This window comes from Anomaloglossus baeobatrachus, chromosome 7 (assembly GCF_048569485.1).
Source record: "Anomaloglossus baeobatrachus isolate aAnoBae1 chromosome 7, aAnoBae1.hap1, whole genome shotgun sequence".
Taxonomy (NCBI): Eukaryota; Metazoa; Chordata; class Amphibia; order Anura; family Aromobatidae; genus Anomaloglossus; species Anomaloglossus baeobatrachus.
In genome coordinates this window covers 253,274,605-253,300,880 of record NC_134359.1, presented here as the reverse complement: position 1 = coordinate 253,300,880, position 26,276 = coordinate 253,274,605, and the positions used below count along the sequence as shown (strand labels likewise).

The window sequence follows — 26,276 nt, the reverse complement described above, 5'->3', positions numbered from 1 at the left end:
GGGATGGGGAAGGAATCAGCATGTGGGCTCCTGCCGCCGTACCCGCAATGGGTACCTCAACCTTACAAACACCTCCGACATACAGTGGGGTGAGAAGGGAGCATGCTGGGAGCCCTGTATGGGCCCTCTTTTCTTCCATCCGACATAGTCAGCAGCTGCTGCTGACTAAAAACAATGGAGCTATGCGTGCGTGTCTGACCTCCTGCGCACAAAGCTAAAACTGAGGAATCCGTACTCCTACGGGAGGGTGTATAGCCAGAAGGGGAGGGGCCTTACACTTTTAAGTGTAGTTCTTTGTGCGGCCTCCAGAGGCAGTAGCTATACACCCACTGTCTGGGTCTCCCAATTAGGAGCGAAAAAGAAACATTGATTTTATCAAAATGACAGCACACAGCTCAGTAGGCTACTTTCACACATCAGTTTTTTTCCATCAGGCACAATCCGGAAAAAAAATGGATAAAACTGATCCAGTGCCGGATCCATTTTATCCCAATTGATTTGTATTAGCACCGGTTTGTGCCTGATGGCCTTGCGTTGCATCCGGCTTTTGCCGGTTCCGTCGTAATTGGCTAATGGGGCGGCCGGATGGAACGTATTTTGTAATGGTTTTTTGTTTGACAAAAAAAACGCATCGCGTCGGATCCGGTGTGATTTACAATGGAAGCCTATGGACACCGGATCTGGCGTAGTGCAACAAAAAAACGGATGCGGCTGCCGGATCCATTTTTATAAACTGAGCATGCTCCAATGTATTGTAAAAAACGGATCCAGCAAAATAATGGACGAAGGCTGCTTTCACACTACGTTTTTTTAACATCCGTCATGAACGTTTTTTTAATGCAAAAACGGATCCAGTGCAAATGCGTTTTCATTTCAATGCATTTGCAATGGACTCGTGTCTACATGCGTTTGCGTGCGTTATAGTGAGGATCCAGCGACTTGCAGTTTTTTAACTTTTTTCAAAAACGCTACTTGTAGCGTTTTTGAGCTGCGTCCAAATACTGCAAATTGCTGGATCCTGACCAAACAGCATGCAAACGCATGTGAACGCTGGCGTGCTGATAGACAGGATCCTGCTTGCTCTACTGAGCATGCCCAGAAACCAGCCTCGCGTGATCAGTCTCCCTTCCCCCTCTCCCCCTCCCCCACCTGAGAGCGGAGGACGCTCATAACCAAAGTAAATATTGGGTAACCGCGGGCTTAGTTACCCGATGTTTATCTTGGTTACGTGTGCAGGCAGCCCTGCTCCTAGCAGCTGCAGAGGCTCGTAACCAATGTAAATATCCGGTATCCAAGCAAGTTACCCGATGTTTACCTTGGTTACGAGCCTCCGCAGTTGTCAGATTTCAGCTCCCAGTCTTTCACGCTCAGGTCCCCTCACTCCCGATCACATGACTCCAATGCCCGCCCATAAACTCAAAGTGACAGGATCCTGCAAAATAACACATGTTTGTATGCGTTTTTCTCTGCAAAAACAGGATCCGTGTTTGCAGCAAAAAAAAACAAAACGTTCATGACGCATGTTAAAAAAAAACCGTAGTGTGAAAGCAGCCAAACCTGTTGCAAAAACGGATGTGCCGGATCCGTTTTTTGATGGATCAGGTACACCGGATCCGTATAAAAAAAAAAAAAAAAATATGGATCAGGTGCATCAGTTTTTGCATATTCTGCGCCGGATCCGTTGCTCCAGGAAAACGCCGGATTGTACCTGACGCCAAAAAATTGATGTGTGAAAGTAGCCTAAGTGACACATGGCTGGAATCAGGGTCTCTGTCTCCACATTATTCTGCTCTCAGATGGGGAGTAAAAGCCTGGTGACCCAACATCGCTCCATCCCAGTAGCAGCACAGACGGCCGGCTCTGACAGATGACGCCTGAGGAACCTTACCTTCTTACAGTCTCTCCTAGACACTTTCTTAATGAGGATTTTCTTAATGGCGTAGAACTGACCATCTAACTTGTTTCTGACCTAAAAAATAAAAATACACAAAGCAATATTACTGACCACTGCCATGTTTGCATTCTAGTAAAAATCCCAAAGTAACCCAATCACTAAAGACTGTGTGTTTAATATTAGGCTATGTAGACGCTTCCTCTAGTTTCTCGGACCTTGTACACTTTCCCGTAGCCTCCTTTTCCAAGCTGAGCAATTTCTTCAAATTCATTGAGGTATCGGGACGTCTGGGCCTCGGCGAGCACGTCCTTGGCTCTGAGAAGAAGATTGGGTATTATTACATACACAGCCGGATATACAGTATTTTTTGTTTTATAAGATGCACCCCAAATATAGAGATAAAAAAAGTAAAAGTTAAAAATGGGGTTCGTCTTATTCTCCGGTGTTGTCTTACCGGAGGGGGGCGGCAGCATTGCCGGAGCAGATCACAGGAGGCAAAGGTTGTGCTGTCAGCGGTCGCGGTTCCATGGTGGCAGCGGGTCAGTGGTGGAGTAGGCCGGTGCAGTGAGTGTCCCAGTCTGTCTGCGGTCACGGTTCAAATGGCACCCAGAGAGGCGCGTGCGAAGATGGCGCTCTCATCCAAGAGCTCCTTCTGCGCATGCGCTGACTCCTGGCGCCATAATTTGAAACCGGGACTGCGGACAGACTGGGACACGCCACACAGCCCCCGCCCGCCTGCACAGCCAGGCAGCCGGCCGCCCGCCCGCAGCGACAGAGAGGCAGCCGGCCGCCCGCCCGCAGCGACAGAGAGGCAGCCGGCCGCCCGCCCGCAGAGACAGAGAGGCAGCCGGCCGCCCGCCCGCAGAGACAGAGAGGCAGCCGGCCGCCCGCCCGCAGCGACAGAGAGGCAGCCGGCCGCCCGCCCGCAGCGACAGAGAGGCAGCCGGCCGCCCGCCCGCAGCGACAGAGAGGCAGCCGGCCGCCCGCACGCAGCGACAGAGAGGCAGCCGGCCGCCCGCACGCAGCGTCAGAGAGGCAGCCGGCCGCCCGCACGCAGCGACAGAGGCAGCCGGCCGCCCGCACGCAGCGACAGAGGCAGCCGGCCGCCCGCACGCAGCGACAGAGGCAGCCGGCCGCCCGCACGCAGCGACAGAGGCAGCCGGCCGCCCGCACGCAGCGACAGAGGCAGCCGGCCGCCCGCACGCAGCGACAGAGGCAGCCAGCCGCCCGCACGCAGCGACAGAGGCAGCCAGCCGCCCGCACGCAGCGACAGAGGCAGCCAGCCGCCCGCACGCAGCGACAGAGGCAGCCAGCCGCCCGCACGCAGCGACAGAGGCAGCCAGCCGCCCGCACGCAGCGACAGAGGCACCCAGCCGCCCGCACGCAGCGACAGAGGCACCCAGCCGCCCGCACGCAGCGACAGAGGCACCCAGCCGCCCGCACGCAGCGACAGAGGCACCCAGCCGCCCGCACGCAGCGACAGAGGCACCCAGCCGCCCGCACGCAGCGACAGAGGCACCCAGCCGCCCGCACGCAGCGACAGAGGCACCCAGCCGCCAGCACGCAGCGACAGAGGCACCCAGCCGCCCGCACGCAGCGACAGAGGCACCCAGCCGCCCGCACGCAGCGACAGAGGCACCCAGCCGCCCGCACGCAGCGACAGAGGCACCCAGCCGCCCGCACGCAGCGACAGAGGCACCCAGCCGCCCGCACGCAGCGACAGAGGCACCCAGCCGCCCGCACGCAGCGACAGAGGCACCCAGCCGCCCGCACGCAGAGCCGCACAGAGAGACCCCCCCGGTAAGCTATTTTTGGATTTTAAGATGCACCCCTCATTTTCTCCAAAAATTTTTGGGAGGAAAAGTGCGTCTTATAATCCAAAAAATGTGGTATGTATGGACAGATTATCACACTTTATCACTAACCTGCTCAGATGGACGTTTAGGTCACCATTGCTTATTTCCTGAATAAATGACAAGAAGACAACAATTAGACAACCAGTGATCAGACTTTTGGCCATTCATCTCCTACGTCCAGCACAAGTCTAATGCCCAGCTATGAAGAAGTCACACACCTCGTTGTACATGTGGCGTTTGGCGGCCCTCAGGAGCTCGGTGATGGCCGTGCTGTGCTGCAGTCTGACCGTGCTGAACTCATCACTGAAGGCGAACGGAGTCAGGAGGCCCATCCGAGTGAACGTCTGACACAGCACTGCCGGGAGAGAGCACAGGGGTGAGCATGAGGCCCTGAGCAGGGCAGATCTAAGTATTGTAGTGCGTCTGCGCAGGACCTCAATGCCGGCGCATGTGGATAACGTAGGACGCGTCATGCACCCCGGCTTCAGAAGAAGGAGGACAAAGATGGCCGAAAGAGGAGGCGCCAGTACCTGAGAACGGACACACCCATCCGACCAGTGTGCTCCGCCCCTTAGGTGAGTATTATAAAGTGATTTTTACGTTCTACACAGCATGTTAGAATACTGTATATAAGAGCCCACTGGTGGTGGCCGCAGCTTATAGGCCCCAAATCTGGTGACAGGCTCCCTTCAATAAGGAAAGTAATCACTGACACAGCCGTCTTCTTTACCTCTTTTATGACCGAGATTAAAACAAAAAAATTTGTTTAAAAAAAAACAACAAAAAAAAACAAAAAAAAAGAAACTTATGTAATGTCTAGGAGACGTTTTAAGAGCCTTGTTCCCTGATGAAATGCCAGGGCCTGCACGGGGCCATGATGCAATGATATGAAATATCTGTAGAGGTGGTACATGGGGCGGGCGGGGGGGATGTTACTCACTAAAATCTCCCATACTTTATGGGAGGATGTGATGAAATTCAGCTTCATACTGAGCACAACAGGTGACATCATAAGACAGGACTTTACCCTCTGTTCACACCTGCAGCCGGACGGTTCCTTTCCCAGACATTTTTGCACATTGACCTTGCAGATCAGCTTCTGACAACAATGGGGTCGAGCGGGCCCCAAGAGCACGCGGGGCCCAAGAGCACGCGGGGCCCAAGAGCACGCGGGGCCCAAGAGCACGCGGGGCCCAAGAGCACGCGGGGCCCAAGAGCACGCGGGGCCCAAGAGCACGCGGGGCCCAAGAGCACGCGGGGCCCAAGAGCACGCGGGGCCCAAGAGCACGCGGGCCCCAAGAGCACGCGGGCCCCAAGAGCACGCGGGCCCCAAGAGCACGCGGGCCCCAAGAGCACGCGGGCCCCAAGAGCACGCGGGCCCCAAGAGCACGCGGGCCCCAAGAGCACGCGGGCCCCAAGAGCACGCGGGCCCCAAGAGCACGCGGGCCCCAAGAGCACGCGGGCCCCAAGAGCACGCGGGGCCCAAGAGCACGCGGGGCCCAAGAGCACGCGGGGCCCAAGAGCACGCGGGGCCCAAGAGCACGCGGGGCCCAAGAGCACGCGGGGCCCAAGAGCACGCGGGGCCCAAGAGCACGCGGGGCCCAAGAGCACGCGGGGCCCAAGAGCACGCGGGGCCCAAGAGCACGCGGGGCCCTCTCCTGACCGCACACCTTCTCCTGCCCCTTGCCTATGGGGGTAGCTGGGATAAAGCCTCGGTCACACTCACATCTGAACAGGTGCTTGGATCGGTGCGGGTTCTGCTCATGGACGAAGCACAGATGTTCCACCAAAGACACGAGCAGCAGCTGGTTGGGGACGGTGGTCACATTCGGGAGCCGCCATCGCCCCTTCACCAGTTGGAGGTCTAGCGGGGAATCCGATTCTGCAGGATTTAAAGTAAAAATGAATAGATAAATATATCCCATAAAGGAACACACATCAGAGGAGCTGGCAATCTAATCTCCCCGTCACACACAAATTGGGGACAATTTCATAAAAAAGAGAATTTTGTTTACTTACCGTAAATTCTTTTTCTTATAGTTCTGACATGGGAGACCCAGACCATGGGTGTATAGCTTCTGCCTCCGGAGGACACACAAAGTACTACACTAAAAAGTGTAGCTCCTCCCTCCGGGCTATATACACCCCCTGGATGACAATCTAACCAGTTCAGTGCAAAAGCTGAAGGAGGACATCCACCCATAAGTAGAGATAGAGTAAAACTCGGAACAACCGGAACCTCTGTCTACAACAACAGCCGGTGAAACACACGGAACAAGAACTGCCAACAGGCAACAGGGAGGGTGCTGGGTCTCCCATGTCGGAACTATAAGAAAAAGAATTTACGGTAAGTAAACAAAATTCTCTTTTTCTTCATCGTTCCTTATGGGAGACCCAGACCATGGGATGTCTCAAAGCAGTCCATGGGTGGGTAATAAATAAAACTGAGAAGTAGGCAAAACCTAACTTCACAAGTGGGCGACAGCTGCCTGAAGGATGCGTCTGCCCAAGCTCGCATCTGCCGAAGCATGAGCATGCACTTGGTAGTGCTTCGAAAAGGTGTGCAGACTAGACCAAGTGGCAGCCTGACAGACCTGCTGAGCCGTAGCCTGGTGCCTGAAAGCCCTGGAGGCACCGACAGCTCTGGTCGAGTGCGCCTTAATTCCTGGCGGTGGGGGCACCTGAGAACACTGGTAGGCATCGGAGATGGCCGACCTAATCCAACGAGCTAGGGTCGGTTTAGAAGCCGAGAGACCCTTGCGCTGACCCGTGGTTAGCACAAAAAGTGAGGTGCACCGCCTAAAAGCGGCGGTGCGTGACACATAGATTCGGAGCGCCCGCACCAAATCCAAGGTATGCAACGCCTTCTCAAAGCGATGCACAGGGGCCGGACAAAGGGAAGGCAATGAAATGTCCTGGTTAAGGTGGAAAGAAGACACCACCTTAGGGAGAAAATCCGGAGTCGGGCGGAGAACCACCTTGTCTTGGTGAAACACTAAAAAAGGTGACTCCGTAGAGAGCGCAGCCAAATCAGAGACTCTCCTGAGAGACGTTATGGCTACTAGAAAAACCACTTTCTGTGAAAGTCTAAACAAGGGAACCTCCCTAAGAGGCTCAAAGGGGGGTTTCTGTAAGGCCGTGAGGACCAGATTAAGATCCCAGGGATCCAAAGGCCGCCGGTAAGGAGGAATGATGTGAGATGCGCCCTGCATGAAGGTGCGCACCTGAGCCAGTCGGGCGATACGCCGCTGGAATAATACCGACAGAGCCGACACTTGTCCCTTGAGGGAATTGAGGGACAGTCCTAGCTGCAGACCGGACTGTAGAAAGGACAGGATGGTCGGCAAGGAGAACGGCCAAGGAGCATGGCCGGAAGAGCGACACCAGGACAGGAAAATCTTCCAAGTCCTGTGGTAAATCCTGGCCGAGGAAGACTTCCGAGCCTGAGTCATAGTGGAGATGACCTCAGAAGGAATGCCTGAAGCCGTCAGGATCCAGGACTCAAGAGCCACGCCGTCAATCTGAGAGCCGCAGAATTCTGGCGGAAAAACGGACCTTGAGAGAGAAGGTCTGGGCGGTCCGGGAGATGCCACGGCATTTCTACGGACAGACGGAGCAGATCTGGGTACCAAGCTCGCCTGGGCCAGTCCGGAGCAATGATTATGACTCGACGGCCCTCCATTCTGATCTTGCGCAGAACCCTGGGCAAGAGCGCTAGAGGGGGAAATACATAGGCCAGACGGAACTGGGACCAATCTTGAACCAGCGCGTCCGCTGCAAAGGCCTGAGGATCGTGGGAGCGAGCCACGTAAACCGGAACCTTGTTGTTGTGCCGGGATGCCATTAGATCCACTTCCGGAGTGCCCCACTTGCGGCAGATTGACCTGAACACTGCCGGATGCAGGGCCCACTCGCCGCTGTCCACGGTTTGACGGCTGAGATAATCTGCCTCCCAGTTTTCTACGCCTGGGATGTGGACCGCGGATATGGTGGACTTGGAGTCCTCCGTCCACTGAAGGATTCGTTGAACTTCCAACATTGCCAGGCGGCTGCGAGTCCCGCCCTGGTGATTGATGTAGGCAACCGCTGTCGCGTTGTCCGACTGGACTCGAATGTGCTTGCCCGCCAACAGGTGGTGGAAGGCTACGAGAGCTAGAAGAACAGCCCTGATTTCCAGCACATTGATCGAGAGGGCTGATTCGGACGGAGTCCAAGTGCCCTGTGCTCGGTGGTGGAGAAATACTGCTCCCCAGCCGGAGAGGCTGGCATCCGTGGTGAGGATCACCCAGGACGGAGTCAGGAAGGAGCGTCCCTGTGACAGAGAGAGGGGCCGAAGCCACCACTGAAGAGAGCCCCTGGTCTGCGGCGACAGAGCCACTAGCCTGTGCAAGGAAGAGGTCCGCTTGTCCCAACAGCGCGGTTTCGTGCGCCAGTTGGGTTTACGATCCTTGGCTGAGGCAGTGGACAAGGCTGAGGGCTTAGAGGATGACCAGTTAGAGGAACGAAAGGAACGAAACCTCGACTGGTTCCTGCCCTGGACAGGTTTCCTGGTTTTAGTCTGTGGCAAGGAAGTACTCTTCCCGCCAGTAGCTTCCTTAATAATTTCATCCAGTTGTTCACCGAACAGCCGGGACCCAGCAAAGGGGAGCCCAGCAAGGAACTTCTTAGAAGAAGCGTCTGCTTTCCACTCTCGAAGCCACAAGATCCTGCGGATCGCGAGAGAATTAGCGGAAGCCACCGCCGTGCGGTGAGAAGCCTCCAGAATGGCAGACAGGGCGTAGGATGAAAAAGCCGAAGCCTGGGAATTAAGGCAACCATCTCGGGTATAGAGTCCCTGGCGAGGGAATGTATTTCCGCCAGAGAGGCAGAGACTGCCTTAAGAGCCCACACTGCTGCAAAAGACGGGGAGAACGAGGCTCCTGCCGCCTCATATACAGATTTGGCCAGAAGGTCAACCTGGCGGTCAGTGGGATCCTTAAGAGAGGTGCCATCGGCCACAGATACGACTGTCCGGGCTGAGATTCTAGACACCGGAGGGTCAACCTTTGGGGACTGAGCCCACTCCTTAACCACCTCTGGTGGAAAGGGAAAACGGTCATCAGAACCACGCTTTGGAAAGCATTTGTCAGGACAGGCCCTGGGCTTGGTAACAGTGGTCTGAAAACTGGAGTGGTTAAAAAAACGTACTCCTAGCTCTCTTAGGAGAGGTAAACTGGTGTATTTCTACCAGAGAGGCTTGTTCCTCTGACACTGGTGGATTGAGGTTCAGTACGGAGTTAATGGATGCAATCAAGTCACTAACATCCGCATCACCCTCAGATAAGTCAATGGGGTACATAGAGGTAGCGTCTGAGCCCACAGTAAAAGTATCTTCCTTGCCTTGCACCTCAGCTCGTGAATCAGAGCCGTGGGACGAGGAAGGAGAAGGGTCCCTGCGTCTCCGTTTAGGAGGACGGGGTCCTAAAACATGCTCTGAGAGTTCTGCAGAGCTCGGAGCAGCAGAGGCGCCCTGAGAAGGGGCTGATGCATGGTCAGCAGAGTCCGGGACAGCTGTCCCATGGAGTCTGCAAAAGACTGGGAAATAGCTCTGGAAAAAGATGCTACCCAAGCCGGGGGTTCAGCCACCGGGGCCGGAGCAGCCGGAGGGACCCCTGAGGAGGATCCAGGCTGAGGCACCACCATGTTAGAGCAGGCATCACAATGTGGATATGTGCTCGGTTCTGGCAGAATGAGCTTACATGCAGTGCATATAGCGTACAGCTTAGCAGCCTTCTTGCTCCTAGTGGCAGACATGCTGCTGAGGTGGAGACTCTGCAGTAAAGAATACACTCCTGTAGAAAGACCCCCTGAGAGTGTATAATAAAAGCCCACAACCAGAGGTTGTGGCTTACCAGACCGGTTCCTGTGTGCCCTCCGGATTCCTCAGCTCGGACCCCCAGTGAAGCGATGCAGCAGCTGCAGCAGCCAGCACTGATCAGTGTGAGAACGCTGAGAAAATGGCGCTGGAGTGAGGAGGGGGGGCGAGGATTAGCCCAAGAGCGGGAACCGGAGGGCCAAGGAGAAATACAGGGGAGGGAACATCTCCTCAGAAAGGAGTGTCCTCCCCTATGCTGAACGGCCGGTGGGCGGCGCCGCACTGCTCCCCTGCATGACTGACATGCAGGGGAAGCTGAAAACTAAACTAGGCCGCAACTGAAGCCGGGGCCTAGATTTTAACATGCGGCCGACAAGCAGGCACCGTCGGCGCGGTTCTCAGGATAAATCCAGAGAACCGGCCGGAATTCACAGCCAAGTCAAAAGACACACTCTCCCCATAATAAATGTACCCGGGACCCCTGAAAAATGTCTCAATACTTAGCTTTGAGACGCAGGGCCAAGCAGGGTGGATTGATTTAAATCACGCCGATTTAAATCATGATTTAAATCACGATTTAAATCAAAAGATTTTTTTCTATTTAAATCGGATCGATTTAAATCATGATTTTAATCATGATTTAAATCACTGATTTAAATCAAAAGTTTTTTTTTTAATATAAATCACGATTAAAATCAATTTAAAAAAACAAAATATTTGAAAGACAAGGTTGTTAACATGAGCTTGGATGGTTGGAGCAACATCCACAACGACCCCATAATTTGCACTTGTGTCACAACAGAAGATGGTGAAACTTACCTTACAGACACAATCGACACATCTGGAAATTCACATACTGCTGAATATTTACTTGAAATTGCTAAGAACTCAATTCACCAATGCCAAGAACAGTTTGGATGTAAAGTAAGGAGCTTAGTTACTGATAACGCAAGCAATGTGGCAAAATGCGAGCGGAACTGGCACAGGATGACACAAATGTCATTACATACGGTTGTTCTGCCCATTTGTTGCATCTTTTGGCAAAAGACCTGCATATTTTGGGTGTCAAGGAACATGTTGTAGAAATTGTTAAATATTTCCGCAATAATCATTTTGCACATGCAACCTACAAGGAAATGGGAGGACTGAAGTTGGTTCTACCACAAGATGTTAGATGGAATACCTTGGCTGACTGCTTGGAACTGTTTATTAACAACTGGTCAAAATTACTGTCCATTTGCGAAACACATCGGGATAAAATTGATGCTAATATACGAAGCAAAGTATTAAATCTTGGTGTGAAGAGAAATGCCGAGGACCTTTTGGAAAGGTTAAAGCCAATATCGATTGCGTTGGATAAAATGCAGAAAGATACTGCAACCATAGCTGATGCCACAGAAGTTTGGAAAGATTTAGAAGGTTCTCTAGATCTCTTGAACCTCTCAAACAATGTAAAGGTTGCAATACAGCACCGCAAGGACCAAGCATTAAAAGAAGAACACTATTTAGCCAATATCTTGCATCCCATCTACAGAGGGAAAAAATTATCTGAGGCGGAAATCAACTCTGCAATGGAGTGGCTCGCCAATACTAACCATGACATTGTGGCAACTGTGCTGAAATTGAAGTGTGAATCTGCACCATTTCAAAAATACATGTTTGCAGATAACGTCGTTAATGAACTAAAACCACTGGACTGGTGGAAGTCGCAATCACTTGTTCTTCCAGCAAAGATAATAAATCTAGCTACTCAGCTACTGACTGCATCGGCTTCATCCGCAGGAGTAGAGATTGTTTTCTTCATTTGGTTTTGTGCACACAACAGTCCGAAACCGCTTAAGCTGGTGTCACACACAGCGACAACGACGTCGCTGCTACGTCACCATTTTCTGTGACGTTGCAGCGACGTCCCGTCGCTGTCGCTGTGTGTGACATCCAGCAACGACCTGGCCCCTGCTGTGAGGTCGCCGGTCGTTGCTGAATGTCCAGCTTCATTTTTTGGTCGTCACTCTCCCGCTGTGACACACACATCGCTGTGTGTGACAGCGAGAGAGCGACGAAATGAAGCGAGCAGGAGCCGGCACTGGCAGCTGCGGTAAGCTGTAACCAGCGTAAACATCGGGTAACCAAGGGAAGTCCTTTCCCTGGTTACCCGATGTTTACGCTGGTTACCAGCCTCCGCTCTTGCTGCCAGCGCCGGCTCCTGCTCTGTGACATGTGGCTGCAGTATGCATCGGGTAATTAACCCGATGTATACTGTAGCAAAGAGAGCAAGGAGCCAGCGCTAAGCAGTGCGCGCGGCTCCCTGCTCTCTGCACTGTGACATGTAGCTGCAGCACACATCGGGTTAATTAACCCGATGTGTACTGTACCTAGGAGAGCAAGGAGCCAGCGCTAAGCGCGGCTCCCTGCTCTCTGCACATGTAGCACAGCGACGTTATGATCGCTGCTTCTGCTGTGTTTGACAGCTAAGCAGCGATCATAACAGCGACTTACAAGGTCGCTGTTACGTCACCGAAAATGGTGACGTAACAGCGACGTCGTTGTCGCTGTCGTTTAGTGTGAACCCAGCTTTAGGAACTGCTAAAGCAGGACAACTGGTTTTCCTATTAAAAGTCCTAAATAAACAGTAGGCTTAAAGGACTGATGTATTCACTGAAGATGTTTGCTTACTTCAAACGTTAGAGATAGGCTATTGTTAAAAAGTACTTAAGCTGGTGTCACACACAGCGACAACGACAACGACGTCGCTGCTACGTCACCATTTTCTGTGACGTTGCAGCGACGTCCCGTCGCTGTTGCTGTGTGTGACATTCAGCAACGACCTGGCCCCTGCTGTGAGGTCGCCGGTCGTTGCTGAATGTCCAGCTTCATTTTTTGGTCGTCACTCTCCCGCTGTGACACACACATCGCTGTGTGTGACAGCGAGAGAGCGACGAAATGAAGCGAGCAGGAGCCGGCACTGGCAGCTGCGGTAAGCTGTAACCAGCGTAAACATCGGGTAACCAAGGGAAGACCTTTCCCTGGTTACCCGATGTTTACGCTGGTTACCAGCCTCCGCCGCTCTTGCTGCCAGTGCCGGCTCCTGCACTGTGACATGTGGCTGCAGTATGCATCGGGTAATTAACCCGATGTATACTGTAGCAAGGAGAGCAAGGAGCCAGCACTAAGCAGTGCGCGCGGCTCCCTGCTCTCTGAACTGTGACATGTAGCTGCAGCACACATCGGGTTAATTAACCCGATGTGTGCTGCAGGAGAGCAAGGAGCCAGCGCTAAGCGCGGCTCCCTGCTCTCTGAACATGTAGCACAGCGACCTTATGATCGCTGCTTCTGCTGTGTTTGACAGCTAAGCAGCGATCATAACAGCGACTTACAAGGTCGCTGTTACGTCACCGAAAATGGTGACGTAACAGCGACGTCGTTGTCGCTGTCGTTTAGTGTGAACCCAGCTTTACTCTCTGTAGTTCAATTCTGAGTGTTTAATAGTGCAAATAAAAATTATTAGGTTTCATAATCAACTGTTTTAATATTTTTATTTGTGTAAAACAATTAGATTTGCAAAAAGACAAAGTTTTGCTTGTGTACAACTTGATTAAAAAATCTGATTTAAATCAAATGATTTAAATCAAAAAAATCTGACTTAAATCAAAAAAATCTGATTTTTTTAAAAAAAATCAAGATTTTTATCCACCCTGGGGCCAAGTCCCTGGGGGGGGGAATTAAACGCTCCGTCCGGCAGGATCCTGACAGGGCTGCGGATGGAGACCGGTCTCCTGCAAAGCAGAGAGAACCGTGATGGCTCCCACTTCAAGCCAGAGCCCGAGGGATGGTGAAGGAGCGCGGCATGTGAAGGCTCCAGCCTTGTAAAGTCAACCTTAACAGCACCGCCGACACAGTGGGGTGAGAAGGGACACCGCCGACACAGTGGGGTGAGAAGGGACATGCCGGGAGTCCAGACTGGACCCGCTTTTCTTCCAAATCTTTGAAAAAATCTTAAAAATTAAAAATCAGAGAACGCATGTATGTGTGTGACCTCCTGAACACAAAGCATTGAACTGGTTAGATTGTCATCCAGGGGGTGTATATAGCCCGGAGGGAGGAGCTACACTTTTTAGTGTAGTACTTTGTGTGTCCTCCGGAGGCAGAAGCTATACACCCATGGTCTGGGTCTCCCATAGGAACGATGAAGAAAAATGTAAAAGGTCTAGTGTCTGCTATGATGTCCCCTTGACAGCGCTGCAGCCAATCAATTAGTTCAGGGGCTTGAATAATCACACTGAGCTCAGTCACTGCTCTTGATGTGATGTAGATAATAACAGACACCAGGAGCGGTGGAGGGCCACCTATGGACCTGGGGAGGATGAGTAAGGCATCATTAAAGTAACTGCAACCAAGACTGTAAAGCCCCTTTAACCTGCATTCACACTGCACAGAACCTAGCACTGAGTATCCTGCCATTCAATCTCCTGGATGTGCACAGCGCCCCTCTTCTCCACAGGCTGCGGCTGGTATTACAGCTCAGGTCAAGCAAATAGTGCTAAGCAGCACCCCATGGGGGGTATATGTTGGTCGGGCATCTGGTTCTGATAATGGATGACTTCCAAGTGTCTTATGTGCATGCAAACATTGAACATATGATGAAGGCCCAGAGTACACACACGCATTACCTGCAGATAGCACCGCTGGGTAAACCAGTTCTGATATTACAGCGGCCCTCATCTGTTCTTGCCTGTGGAACAGGTTTTTCCACCGATACAGACTATTTTTGGGCTGACACGCAGCCCCCCCCGGCTTATAAAGTGAGTATATGGGTGCATGATGATTTGGCATAAAACTACCGCACAATTGATTGTAATGGACGCAGAGATTAATGGGTGAAGCAAATGTTCTCCAGCAAAACAATGCACCTATTAATCAATGTAAGGCTATGAGCACACATAGATCAGTATACAGATATTCTGCACACAATACTGCATGATTTGGCAGAAAAAACACAACAGAAAAATCGCACATTTTTTCCATTATTTTTTTTTTTTAGTCATGGAGTTTTCGGCGCTGTACCCCTGCGATCACCGCCCGGTCTCCGATGACGATACAGCCGGGACCCGGCTCTCCCTGCCCGGCAGTTTAACCCCCTGAATGCTGCAATCAATGTGATTGCAGCATTCAGGAGGCAGAGAGAGGGATCGCTTACCTCCCTGGCAATCTGGAGACATTACCCTCCGTCCTGTAAGTGGTCAGTTGTACCCTCTACACATCAGACTTGTTTTTTTCTGCACAGATGATAGATCGGATCGAGATTTCAGGACTTTGCGCAGAAGCCATCACCATAATGTCTATCACGTTCTTCCAAAAATAACTGATCAATGTTTGCAGTGTGGCATTATCCCGGTAGAGGGCACCACCATAAAGGAGGCAGCTCGTCTATGGGCACAGGATGGGCAAGGCTTCAGCCCAGGGCCCCGAGGCCAGCCCGCCAGGCCAGGGCCCCGAGGCCAGCCCGCCAGGCCAGGGCCCCGAGGCCAGCCCGCCAGGCCAGGGCCCCGAGGCCAGCCCGCCAGGCCAGGGCCCCGAGGCCAGCCCCGCCGCCAGCCCAGGGCCCCGCCGCCAGCCCGCCAGCCCAGGGCCCCGCCGCCAGCCCAGGGCTCTGAGGCCAGTCCACCAGCCGTCCTCCTCCCTCATTGGACCACTGAACACAGTGAACCCCGCACACCAGACTGGCAGTTCTGGAGATTCTCCAACCTCCTCTACCATCACAAGTGCTCAGATTCTCATGGTCACCCAGTATATCCCCCCTTTTATAATGAGACCCCCAATACTTCCTCTGCATTTTTCAATCCCATATATTTAGATTTCAGTTGAAGAATAGGAGTATACACAACCCCCCGATCAGCCAAGAATCCACGAGGAGGTCTTCATGGTGGGATAACAGGGACGTGGAGGAGTCTGATCACTCGTCTATGGCCCCATATATAAGACTGGCACAAATAACACCGGGGAACCCTCTAATGTGTATAGGTGACTTTGTATCCACTCTTTACTCCTGTACGTGCCTTGGGCCGGTCATAACAGGACAATCAGCGAGCTCTGCCCCGCAGATAGTGGTTATCAGCTGGTGGCAAGCCTCCGAGAGGAGGGGGCGAGGCTGGTCTGCGCTGGAGACGCCCCATAACATGAAGATTTAATGGCTCTCCTGTTTTTTCTAGATTACCCTCCGTGTGACAGGATATCAGCTGGGAAACTCTCCGGACTCAGTGCCAGCTGCTCAATACCTGACATTACAGACAGACGTGACGTGTACAATGACCCCGGTCATCCAGGTACAATGGCAGCAGATCCCACCACACACCAGGACAAATAACAGCAAGCAGAACCCGCAGATGACATCACTGATGACATCACTGACAACTCAGAGCGCCACTTTTTCTTCTAAAACATTCCCTACAGGCTCCAGCTACAGCGTAGCTCCCTTAAAGGGATATTGCCATCAAATTACCTTTAATTAGCTTCATAACCAGTCAGGACAACTTTACTACAGAAACTAATGATGTGACTATAGGATTCTTCTTGCAATTGCTGTCCTTCTTCCCAGCTCCGCGTGACTGACGTGTCCTATGTGATCCACACAGGTGATCCTGCGCACACGCACTTCTGTCTGCCTTGCGGCAGACAGACCAAAGTATTGTGGTGTGCATGCGCTGGGAAAGCACAAAGAATGCCCGGCACATGCGCATTACAATAGATCTGCCCTCAGCAGGGCAGAGATCAGTGCACATGTGCAGTAGCGAATGGAGGACTGTGTGGCTGGAGTAGCACACATCATACACATGGAGCAGGGAAGGAGGACAGCAATCGCAAGAAGGGAGGAGATGCCAGACCGACAGCAGTGCCACCCTTCAGACCCAATCGCCCCGCAAGTGAGTATAATAAGGCTATTTGCTTTTCCTTGCAGATTTGGTGTAGAAATTTTCTGCACCAAATCTGTAAGGAAAAAATAAGACAAAGATTTTTGTGTCAAAATCTGCATCAAATCTACATATGAAAAAACATATCAGAAATATACTGCACACAGCCTTAAAGGGAACCTGACAGGTGCAATATGCACCCAGTACCACGAGCAGTTCTTAGTGCATATTACTAATCCCTGCCTAGCCATCCCTGTATCTAGTAGCATAGATAAAGAGATCTTTAGAAAAAGTATTTCTAAAGATCCTTTATGATATGCTAATGAGCACAGGGACTAGTTGCAAAGGCGACATTTCCCCTGACTAGTCCACCCTCTTGGGGCGCTCTCACACATCCGGCTTTTCGCTGGTTTGACGGATGCCGCACACACCAGTACAGTGTATACAGTACAGTGGCAGCGCAACAAGCGCCGGTTACATGCTGTCATGTGACCGGAGCATGTGACCCGGAAGTTGCGGCGCTGCCACTGTACTGTGTCATACTGTAGTGGCATGCGCCGCATCCGTCAAACCGGCGAAAAGCCGGATGTGTGAGCATGCCCTTAGCATGTTAGTACACCCACAGGGGTGAGCTAACATACTATTCAATGTCCACTGCCCAGCATCATCATCAGCGGTGATGCTCATACCCGTGTCCGTTGTCACCGCATCAGACGCCGGGTTTAGGGTCAGTGCGCATGATCACAAGTCCGGACACTTCCAGTCATGCACACTATAAAGCCAGATGCACACTATAAAGCCAGGTGTACACGCCCCGGCTTCAGAGAGGTCTAGTGCGCATGACCAAAGTGTCGGAGCTTCTGGTGACAATGGACGCAGGATGACGCTAGACAATGGGCATTATCTAGCTGGTAGCACACCCCTGTGGGCGTACTAACATGATAAGAGGGGAACTAGTCAGGGGATATAATACTCTTGGGACTAGTCCCCGCGCTCATTAGCATATCATAAAGGATCTTTAGAAATACTTTTTCTAAAGATCTCTTTATCTATGCTACTAGAGATACAGAGACTGGGCTTAGCAATATGCACCCAGATCTGCTCGTGCGTCTGGGTCCATATTGGACCTGACAGGTTCCCTTTAAAGGTGTTATGTTATACACAGCAGCCTGAGCTCTTATATAGAGTATTCTGGAAGGAGATTATATATATATATATATATATATATATATATATATATATATATATATGGGGTCACTGGTGGTTAATGCAGCTTATAGGGGACAAATCTGGTGAAAGGTTCCCAAATTGTGAAGTATCCTGTGTAAGTTTTGCTCAGCCCTCAGATATATAGGGAAAGTTACTAGCAGCCCCTGTTTCTGCAGAGCGGAGAGCCACCTGCTCCGGGAGCCCCGGACACTGCGCAGCCTCTGCCCCGGAGCACACACTGCTCAACATTGCATCACTCACCGTCCAGCTCCGGCTCCGGCTCCTCCGGGTAATCAAACACGGGGCTCCCGCCTCTCTTCTGCACGAGCAGCTGGCTGGCAGGCGGCCCCGGGCTGTCATCCATGGCGCAGACTCCGCCGCATATCCCCCAGTCTGTCCGCAGCGCGCACTGTCCCCGGCTGCAGTCATCCAGCGTCTACTCTCCAGCCCACCATAGAGCGCACAGTGGGATAGACCGGCCCCAACTACCGGAAGTGGGAGTCACCCGAACCGGAAATAGAAACCCTTCTATAAAGCAGCTTATTAAAAGTCACATAAGAATCTAATGTCCAAAATTGTTTACCTAAATCACATTTATGTTCTCACTCATACGCTAAAACTACAGCCTGCCAACCACAATATGGCCGACCCGAATTCTATTGGTTGAAACGCATCACGTGATTACACGTTACCTAGGAGACTCGAGTGTTTCCGCGACGCTTCTCCTGCTGCTATTTCCAACCATCTGCAGTAAAATTCTGGGATAGTGGAGGCTTCACTGCAGCTGGAGAACATTCCAGAATTCAGGTAATGGAGGAAGGGTGAGGAATTGCGAGCAAATGAAAGACAGATATGCAAATTACACATTTAAAGGGGGAGTCCATACATCATGAACTGATTTTTGTTTTGTAGGCTCTTGGGCAGCTCTTCACTTTTGATTTTCTTCCGCATCTTTTCGAGACAAGCTGTAGTTGTTATCATTACTTATTTGGGATCCAGACGACTTTCTGATCTCATTGAGAGGTAAAGCGACCAAATAAAAAGTGCCAGTTCATTTTTTGTTTCTCTTGTGGGGATAAATATTATAATATTCTATTAGTTCGGACAGTTACGCATGCAGTGATACCAAATACATTCTTTTTGCATTTTTTTTTACATTTTTTTATTGTAAAGTCACCACTAGGGGGAGTCAGAACACTGGTGTGTATAAAAGGACTATGGATCCACAAGGTGTGACAGGAGTAATCACAAATTGATTACTCAGAGAAGTCCTACAAGCAGGGTCAGAGCCTGGAGATCACGCAGTACAAGGGAGTAGGCAGTATCAGGGGCAAGACGTAGGTCAGGAACCGGGAGAACAAGCCGAAGGAGGGGGGACGCAGGGACGGAGCAACAAATAGGGAGCAGGAGAGGGAGACCAGAAGGTAAGACAGGACGGAGGGGACGGGAGTCAGGGAGGTCGGATTGAACGGGGAGGACGGAAGTCAGGGAGGTCATACAAGGTAGTGAGCAGAATCAAGAAAACTTACAGGGACCAGGCGCGCATACTGCAGAGCAGGGCTATAACTGGCATCACACTGATGGAGGAAACATCCTGATAAAGTGGAGTGATCCTGGGAGCGAGGCACGGAATGATAGGCTCCTACCACCGGCCAAGCACAGGAAAACTCTGACCACTGGAACAGGTGACAAATACAACTCTGCAGGGCAGAGTCCAAACTGAATTGTGACATTTGTTTTGTGAACATAGATAAATGGGGGTGATGTCAATGTTTATATATCTTTTAGTCCCCCGTTCCCCAAATAGTGGACTGGAACATGCGATTATTTGTATCATGGGAGGCATGATTGATTTCTAAAGGTGCTATTGACATGAATTTCTCACCAGATGTCAGTAACAACCCATCCAATCCTCACAGGCAAAGAAATCAGACCAGAGAGGTCCATAAATTTAGTGATGTGAAATAATGAGAAATGACACAGGGAAAAAGTATTGAACACAAGAAAGAGGGGTGTAAAAAGCCTTTAAAATCAGTAATTAGAAAGCAATCCTGCCATTTAGGGAAAAATAATATCAGCTGGTTCAACTGATGGCCTATAAAAAGGAGTCTCATTACCAAGGTGCCACTCAAGAAACATCTTATGTTGGGTAAAACCAGTGAGCTGTCTCAAGAACTTGCAACCTTGTTTTTGCATTGGTTGCAGAAGAATGACATTGAAGGTTGCATGGCCAACTGGAGGGTGTGAGAGGATGATGTCTGCTGGAAATGCTGCATAAATCTGGACAAAATCACCAGAGCACATATCCTTTAACCGGAGGGTGTGCTGCATTCTCCGGGGCCCGACGAAACGTTCTCCATGTGATGGAGGGATCGTGACGAGGCCGGCCAGAAAGGGTGCCTAATCCAAGATGGCGCCGACAGAGGAAGAAGCAGCATGTGATAAAGGTAAAAATATAGCCAAGGCTGGTATAATTTGCTCCGCAGAACACTGACAAATCAGAAAGAAAGGTGAGCCGGGGACACAAGCTCGGGTGGAGGAGCTAATGATGGAGGATGACTGTAATGGTGAGGCATGCAAATCAAAAAAGGTCCATGGAGCCTCTGTTAGGAGTCTCGACACAGAAAAAATAGCCAGATATCCCTCCGGGAAGGACCTAGTAGCTCTTTTTAGGAGACCACCATAACCACCATCTTAGGTGGTCCTTTTAGTCAATATCCAACTCTTTGACAAGTTTAAAGATATGACAAGGGAAATACCAAGGCCAGGTATGTAGTAATGGTGAGGGAGCAGAGTATGATGACGACCTTCAGCTAAAGAGAAGATGGCGTCTTGTACGTCTCCTGCCTACCGGATGAAGCTCCCACTATGAGTGATGGATTTGCCGCCATATCTAAATACAATGACCCCCTCAAAAGTCTCAACTCACATATGCGGTCAGTAAGGGAGGATATCTCCTTCATTTAGAAGAAATACACAGAAAGTATATGACAGAATTAAAGAGTCTGAGGGGGGATTAAGCATAATAGAAGATGAATGATGGATGATATAGGTAATCCTGCTGTGAGCACGGAGTTGGATTAGATAACCCTCGAGGTCCCTTCCAATACTACCATTCTATGATACCCCCTATACAGCATGAAATTCAGAGACTTATGCGAAATATTACTGTCTCCACCAATAAATCGGATGTCCTGGAAAACAGACTCCGCAGAAATAAGGTAAGAATTATTGGGGTCCCAGAAAAAAATTGAAGGCCGTAACCCTGGAGACTTCTTTCGAAAAATAGATCATTATCACATATGGGAAAGAAACGCTGTCTCCCCTATTTGTGATAGAAAAGAGCGCACAAAGTTCCTTCCAAACCTCCACCGCCAGGGACGCCTCTGAGACCCATCCTGACCAAGGGATACCATACGCCGTAAAACCAGAGAAAATACAGATATAGCCGTAGAGGGCAGGGAAAGGTCTGTCTTCCTTGACTTTTATGCAGAAGTTCAAAAACGAAGGGCACAATTTACAGAAGTTAAAGAGAACCTTTCAGGTCCCCTATGCCCTTCAACCCAGCAGAATTCACATGTGGGCAAAAATTCCCTCCCTACCCAGCCCTGTATAATAGTATAAGCTAAAATTAGTGTTTGAAAACAGCATTTATAAAGTGCGCTGTTCCGATGCTAATTAGGCCTGTGACTAATCGAGGGGGCATTGTTTCCCCAGATTAGTCGGCCCCCATTGACACCCCACACCCCCGTCACACAGAGTTTTACACAAACTTCACTGACTGTCATGGCAGCATCAGGCTCTGTTCACATTGCAGATTCTGACACTCCTCCCGATGGTGTCTGGGACCAACACAGGCAGACTCGGGCATCGACTTGCTATGTGCTGATTCATAGGCAGGCTATCAGGAGTTAATCTCTACTGGTACACTTGCTCCTTTGAGTACATGTTGTACGAAGGTCTGTCACATCTGCTCCCCTCCTATTTATGCTGGTTGAATCCTTTCACCCACGCCAGCTATAGTTTGTCTTTGTTGGTCTGTGAGATGTGGTGTCCCAGACTTTCTGGAGATAGTTGTGCTCATTGCTTGGAGCGTTTGTGGAGTTTATCCCTGTTGTTTTGTGGCTTCCTTCCTGTTCTTGTGTTTCCTCCTGAATCTCTTGTTGTCTTTTATCTTTGTGTGTGTGCGGTGTGACACAGTTTATTTGTTTCTCCCTTGTCTGTCTTTATTTGTGGGTTTTATCACACTCCTGTTCCAACCTTCCTAGGAGGGAGGCGGAATGAGATCAGAACCCTCAGGGCCAGGAAAGAGACTCGGGCATCTCCACCTTCAGGAGCATCCCTGAGATTAGGGATAGCATAGGGCCCCCTAGCTTGAGGGACAGCTTAGGAGGCCTGGTTCCCAGCTATCCCATAGTCATCATGACACCCCCACCGATCAGCTGTTGTCGGTCCCGACAGCGGTAGCAGGCAGCTGGAAATGCTCAGTTCCAGAGCTTCTCATAGTGGCTGCAGCCGGGTACTGCACATCCGCCTTTCTATTGACTTGAAAAGGGAGGCGAATGTGCAGTACCCGGCTATTATTAGTTGACGGGGCAGCTCCAGAACTGTGCATTTCCAGCTGCCAGCACCAAGAACAGCTTATTGGTGGGGGTGCGGGGTGTTGGACCCCAGCCGATCAGACATTGATGACCTATCCTAAGGACAGGTCATCAGTGTAAAAGTAGTGGACAACTTCTTTAAAGTTGGTATGGGGCTAATAGGTAATAGACCTCCTTAGCACAGTAACCATTTTAGTTAGAACTAAAAGGGAACTGTCTGGGAAACCAAATACCGGAATATTTTAGACTAAATGCAGACTCAGTATCCAAACTTATATTATGGGATGCCATGAAGACATATGTAAGAGTCTTATGTGGGCGTTACACAAGACGATCTATCGTGCGATATGTCGTCGGGGTCACGGTTTTCGTGACGCACATCCGGCATCGTTTACGACGTCGTCCCGTGTGACACCTACAAGCGACGCAGAACGTTCGCAAATCGTGTATTGTTAACACATCGTTTATTTTTAAAAAGGCGTTTATTTTTCTTTGCGCCGGTTGTTCATCGTACCCGGGCCACCACACATCGCTCCGTGTGACACCCCGGGAACGATGAACACAGCTTACCTGCGTCCCGTGGCTCCCGCCGGCTATGCGGAAGGAAGGAGGTGGGTGGCAAGTTTACGTTACGCTCATCTCCGCCCCTCTGCTTCTATTGGCCGGCCGTTGTGACGCCGAACGGACCACCCCCTTCAGGAAGTGGATGTTCGCCGCCCACAGCGACGTTGCTCAGCAGGTAAGTACGTGTGACGGCGGTTTAATGACATTGTGCGCCACGGGCAACTAATTGCCCGTGATGCACAAACGATGGGGGCGGGTACGATCAATCGTGCGATCGCACGATAGATCGTATCGTGTGACGCCCGCATTACTCATTAGACATAAATAGATATAAAACTAAGTCAAAATCTATTAAGCTAAATCTTCAAAAGGATGTGAGAGATGCAGAACAATTATATATTTCAAGTGGAAGTGAGATGAACTGACACAATGAGAGAGCAAGCAAAAAATGTATAATGATTAGGGATGATCGAATACCAAAATATCCGCTTCAACGAATATCCGACGGATAGGTCACGACTATTCGCAAATATTCGATGCACAATGTAAGTCTACGGGAAACTCGAATAATTTCACGTTGGACCTAACGGCGAGTTGTGGTGACTGAGGAAAAGGCTGAAATGGATGGGAAAAGGCAGAAACAGTATGGGCACAGCCTGAGGAAGGTGCCTGACTGCATTTCTGGTGTCTTGGAATAACGTGCTCAGAGCAGCACGCGGCGTTTACTTAGTCGCCAGAACAGCTCTCAAACCAAAGTAATCGCTTTTTTGACAAACATAAGGCAGGTCTTCTGGTCTCTCTCTGTCTCTCCCTCTCCCCCTCTCTCTTATACTCACCGATTACTGACTGATCACCGGCACGGCCCTGCACGGCTGTCACAAAGCTCCCGCGGCTTCTCCTCCGGTGAATGGAAATATTGCCCACCATCTCTGCTTGCTGTCAGTGAGTGTAAACATTCCCGATCAGCGTTTTGGATGCATTTTTGACAGTGCGGTCCCACTCGGCTCTGCTACATCCCCATACAACATGGGTGGCTGCGAGACAGAGCCGCGCGATCAGAATGAACTCTGATGAACTTCACGTGACTTCATTGCCATCGTGCGGCTCTGTCTGTTGGCCGCGGCCTGATTTGTGATCACAGGTGAAGGACCACATCCAGCTGGAGTCCTCCACCTGAGAGCTGTGGCAGCGGGTCACCTGAGTGACGGCACCGCTGATTGCGCGACTTACTTCAGTTGCTCCATGGAGCTGACAGAGAGCGGCGGTGTTGTACGGCCGCACCTCTCAGCTTCATATAGCAGAGCTGGATGCGTCACGGGACCTTGTGAGGATTACGCCAGACCTGGAGGGGTATTTGGGGATTTTAATACAGTGGTTAAAGAAGGTGGGTTTTTTTTCGTCTTTTATTCCAAATCAAGGATTTTTTCGGGTGTATGTGTTTATTTACTTTCACTTACAGGTTAATCATTAGGGGTGTCTCATAGACGCCTGCCATGATTAACCTAGGACTTATTGGCAGCTATGGGCTGCCATTAACTCTTTATTACTCCGATTGCCACCGCACCAGGGCAATTTGGGATGAGCCGGGTAGAGTCCCGGGACTGTCGCATCTAATAGATGCGGCGATTCCGGGCAGCTGCTAGCTGATATTTTTAGGCTGGGGGGCTCCCCATAACATGGAGCTCCCCATCCTGAGAATACCAGCCTTCAGCCGTGTGGCTTTATCTTGGCTGGTATCAAAATTTGGGGTTCTGCGCGTTGTTTTTTTTTAATTATTTATTTATTTTACTGCACTACATAGACCCGCCCACCGGCAACTGTGATTGGTTGCAGTGAGGCAGCTGTCAGTCAGCGTGGGGGCGTGTCTGACTGCAACCAATCATAGGCGCCAGTGGGCGGAGGAAGCAGGGAATACGAGATGGAATAATGAGCGGCCGACATTTTCAAAAGCTGGAGAAGCCGCGGGAGCAGTGTGACAGCTGTGCAGCGCCGTGCCGATGATCGGTCAGTGATCGGTGAGTGGGAGAGGGAGAGACAGAGAGAGAGAGACCGACCGACAGGCCCACCGACAGAGAGAGAGACAGAGAGACCTGCCTTCTGTTTGTCAAAAAAGCGAAATATGGAGCTGCTGGCAGCTACTGGACTCTGTGTTCAGCCCTTACAAGGACTATTTACAGTAGTAGTTGGATCTATGAACGCTCTCCCACACCCAATACAGTCTATCTACACTGCCAGCTCCATATGGCTGCGTGTTCACAAAATGGTCGCTGGCTTATATAGCCCCTATGACGCTGTGCGGCCAAGCCAATCACAGTAACACCACAACAAAGATGGCTGCGTCGTTACTGTGAGGGCAAGCAACGTCAGATGTGTTCATTGGCTGGAAAAAGGCGCCAGGAAGTCAGAAATGAAAATGAAAGTATCGGAGCGAATACCATATTAGCCGTCAGAGAGCGAATATCTTGAATACCCCACTATCCGTCGGATACCGAATAGTGGTGAATACATTCGCTCATCCCTTATAATGATCATATTTTGATAGTGGCGCATGATAAAAGGATGTTTATTAGGCAAAAATATAATGAGTCAGGGGAAAGTGTTGGTCATCTACTTGCAACAATTGTGAAATCTCAAGTAGTACCCTCCTGTATAAGTCAGTTTCATAGTGGTGGTGGTTGTGACGCCCTGGACTAGTCAGGTCGTCCCAGGTAGTCCCATGCACACACCCCCCTCCCTAAAAAGGTGACAGCAGCCAAACTTCAAAACCCTTGTCACCACCCTCCAGGTTTGATGTCCACACCACGGGGGTGGAGCCAGGTGGTTGGCTCCGCCCACCGATGAGTTCACAGGCCTGGAGGCGGGAAAACAGTAGTTGTAGAGAGCAGTTCCCCGTGGGGAGCAGAGAGAGTAGCTTTGACAGCGGAGGAGAGAAGTCGAGTTCAAGGGCAGACCTGTGACCAGGCCTGCCAATAGTGTACTCAGGTAGCTGAGTTGGAGCCCAGTCACCTCTGGCAAGGAGGTAGAAGGTGGTGGCCGCCTGCAGGAGCTGGGATTACAGCCGGTGGAACCGTAGGGACCGGGGTCGGGCGGTGGTCCGCCGGTACCGAACCGGGGAACCGATTGGAAACCGGAGCACCAGGAGGGGTACTCAGACCCAGTACGAAGCCCAGAAACCACTAGGCTAAGTCGAATCAACTGATTGAGGACTGGACTTTAGGACCTTTCCCACACAAGACCCGACTGAAGACAACAACCCAACCTTTTAGGGTAAAGCCACCGCCAAGGCATAGAGACCCAAACGGCCAGCGTCTGCGGGCAAACAGGGCTCTCCCGACACCCAGCAAGCCGGGGAGCAGACTACCGTTGCTTAGGCATAGGAGTCAGAACATTCAC

General features: G+C 51.1%; 2 protein-coding genes across 5 annotated transcripts in view; one reads left to right on the top strand and one right to left on the bottom strand.

Annotated features, from left to right (window-relative positions):
• Positions 1–18,229, bottom strand: part of EIF2AK1 (eukaryotic translation initiation factor 2 alpha kinase 1) — a 98,574-nt gene extending 80,345 nt beyond the window's left edge. Inside the window, exons 1-6 of the mRNA XM_075318045.1 lie at positions 17,980–18,229; positions 5,477–5,632; positions 3,969–4,105; positions 3,820–3,857; positions 2,110–2,209; positions 1,889–1,969 (exon numbers count right to left, since the gene is read on the bottom strand). Of these exons, the coding sequence (XP_075174160.1) occupies positions 1,889–1,969; positions 2,110–2,209; positions 3,820–3,857; positions 3,969–4,105; positions 5,477–5,632; positions 17,980–18,082 (615 nt within the window). The 5' untranslated portion in view covers positions 18,083–18,229. The remainder of the gene's footprint in view (positions 1–1,888; positions 1,970–2,109; positions 2,210–3,819; positions 3,858–3,968; positions 4,106–5,476; positions 5,633–17,979) is intronic.
• A 175-nt stretch (positions 18,230–18,404) lies between these two features.
• RSPH10B (radial spoke head 10 homolog B) overlaps positions 18,405–26,276 on the top strand; it is a 60,291-nt gene continuing 52,419 nt past the window's right edge. For 2 of the 4 annotated variants that reach the window (XM_075319176.1, XM_075319173.1), the window contains exon 1: positions 19,973–20,165. In XM_075319176.1, coding sequence (XP_075175291.1) covers positions 20,129–20,165 — 37 coding nt within the window. In that variant the 5' untranslated portion in view covers positions 19,973–20,128. Of the gene's footprint in view, positions 18,526–18,630; positions 18,742–19,972; positions 20,166–26,276 lie in introns of those variants that run through there. The other 2 variants (XM_075319174.1, XM_075319175.1) reach the window with 2 other exon arrangements.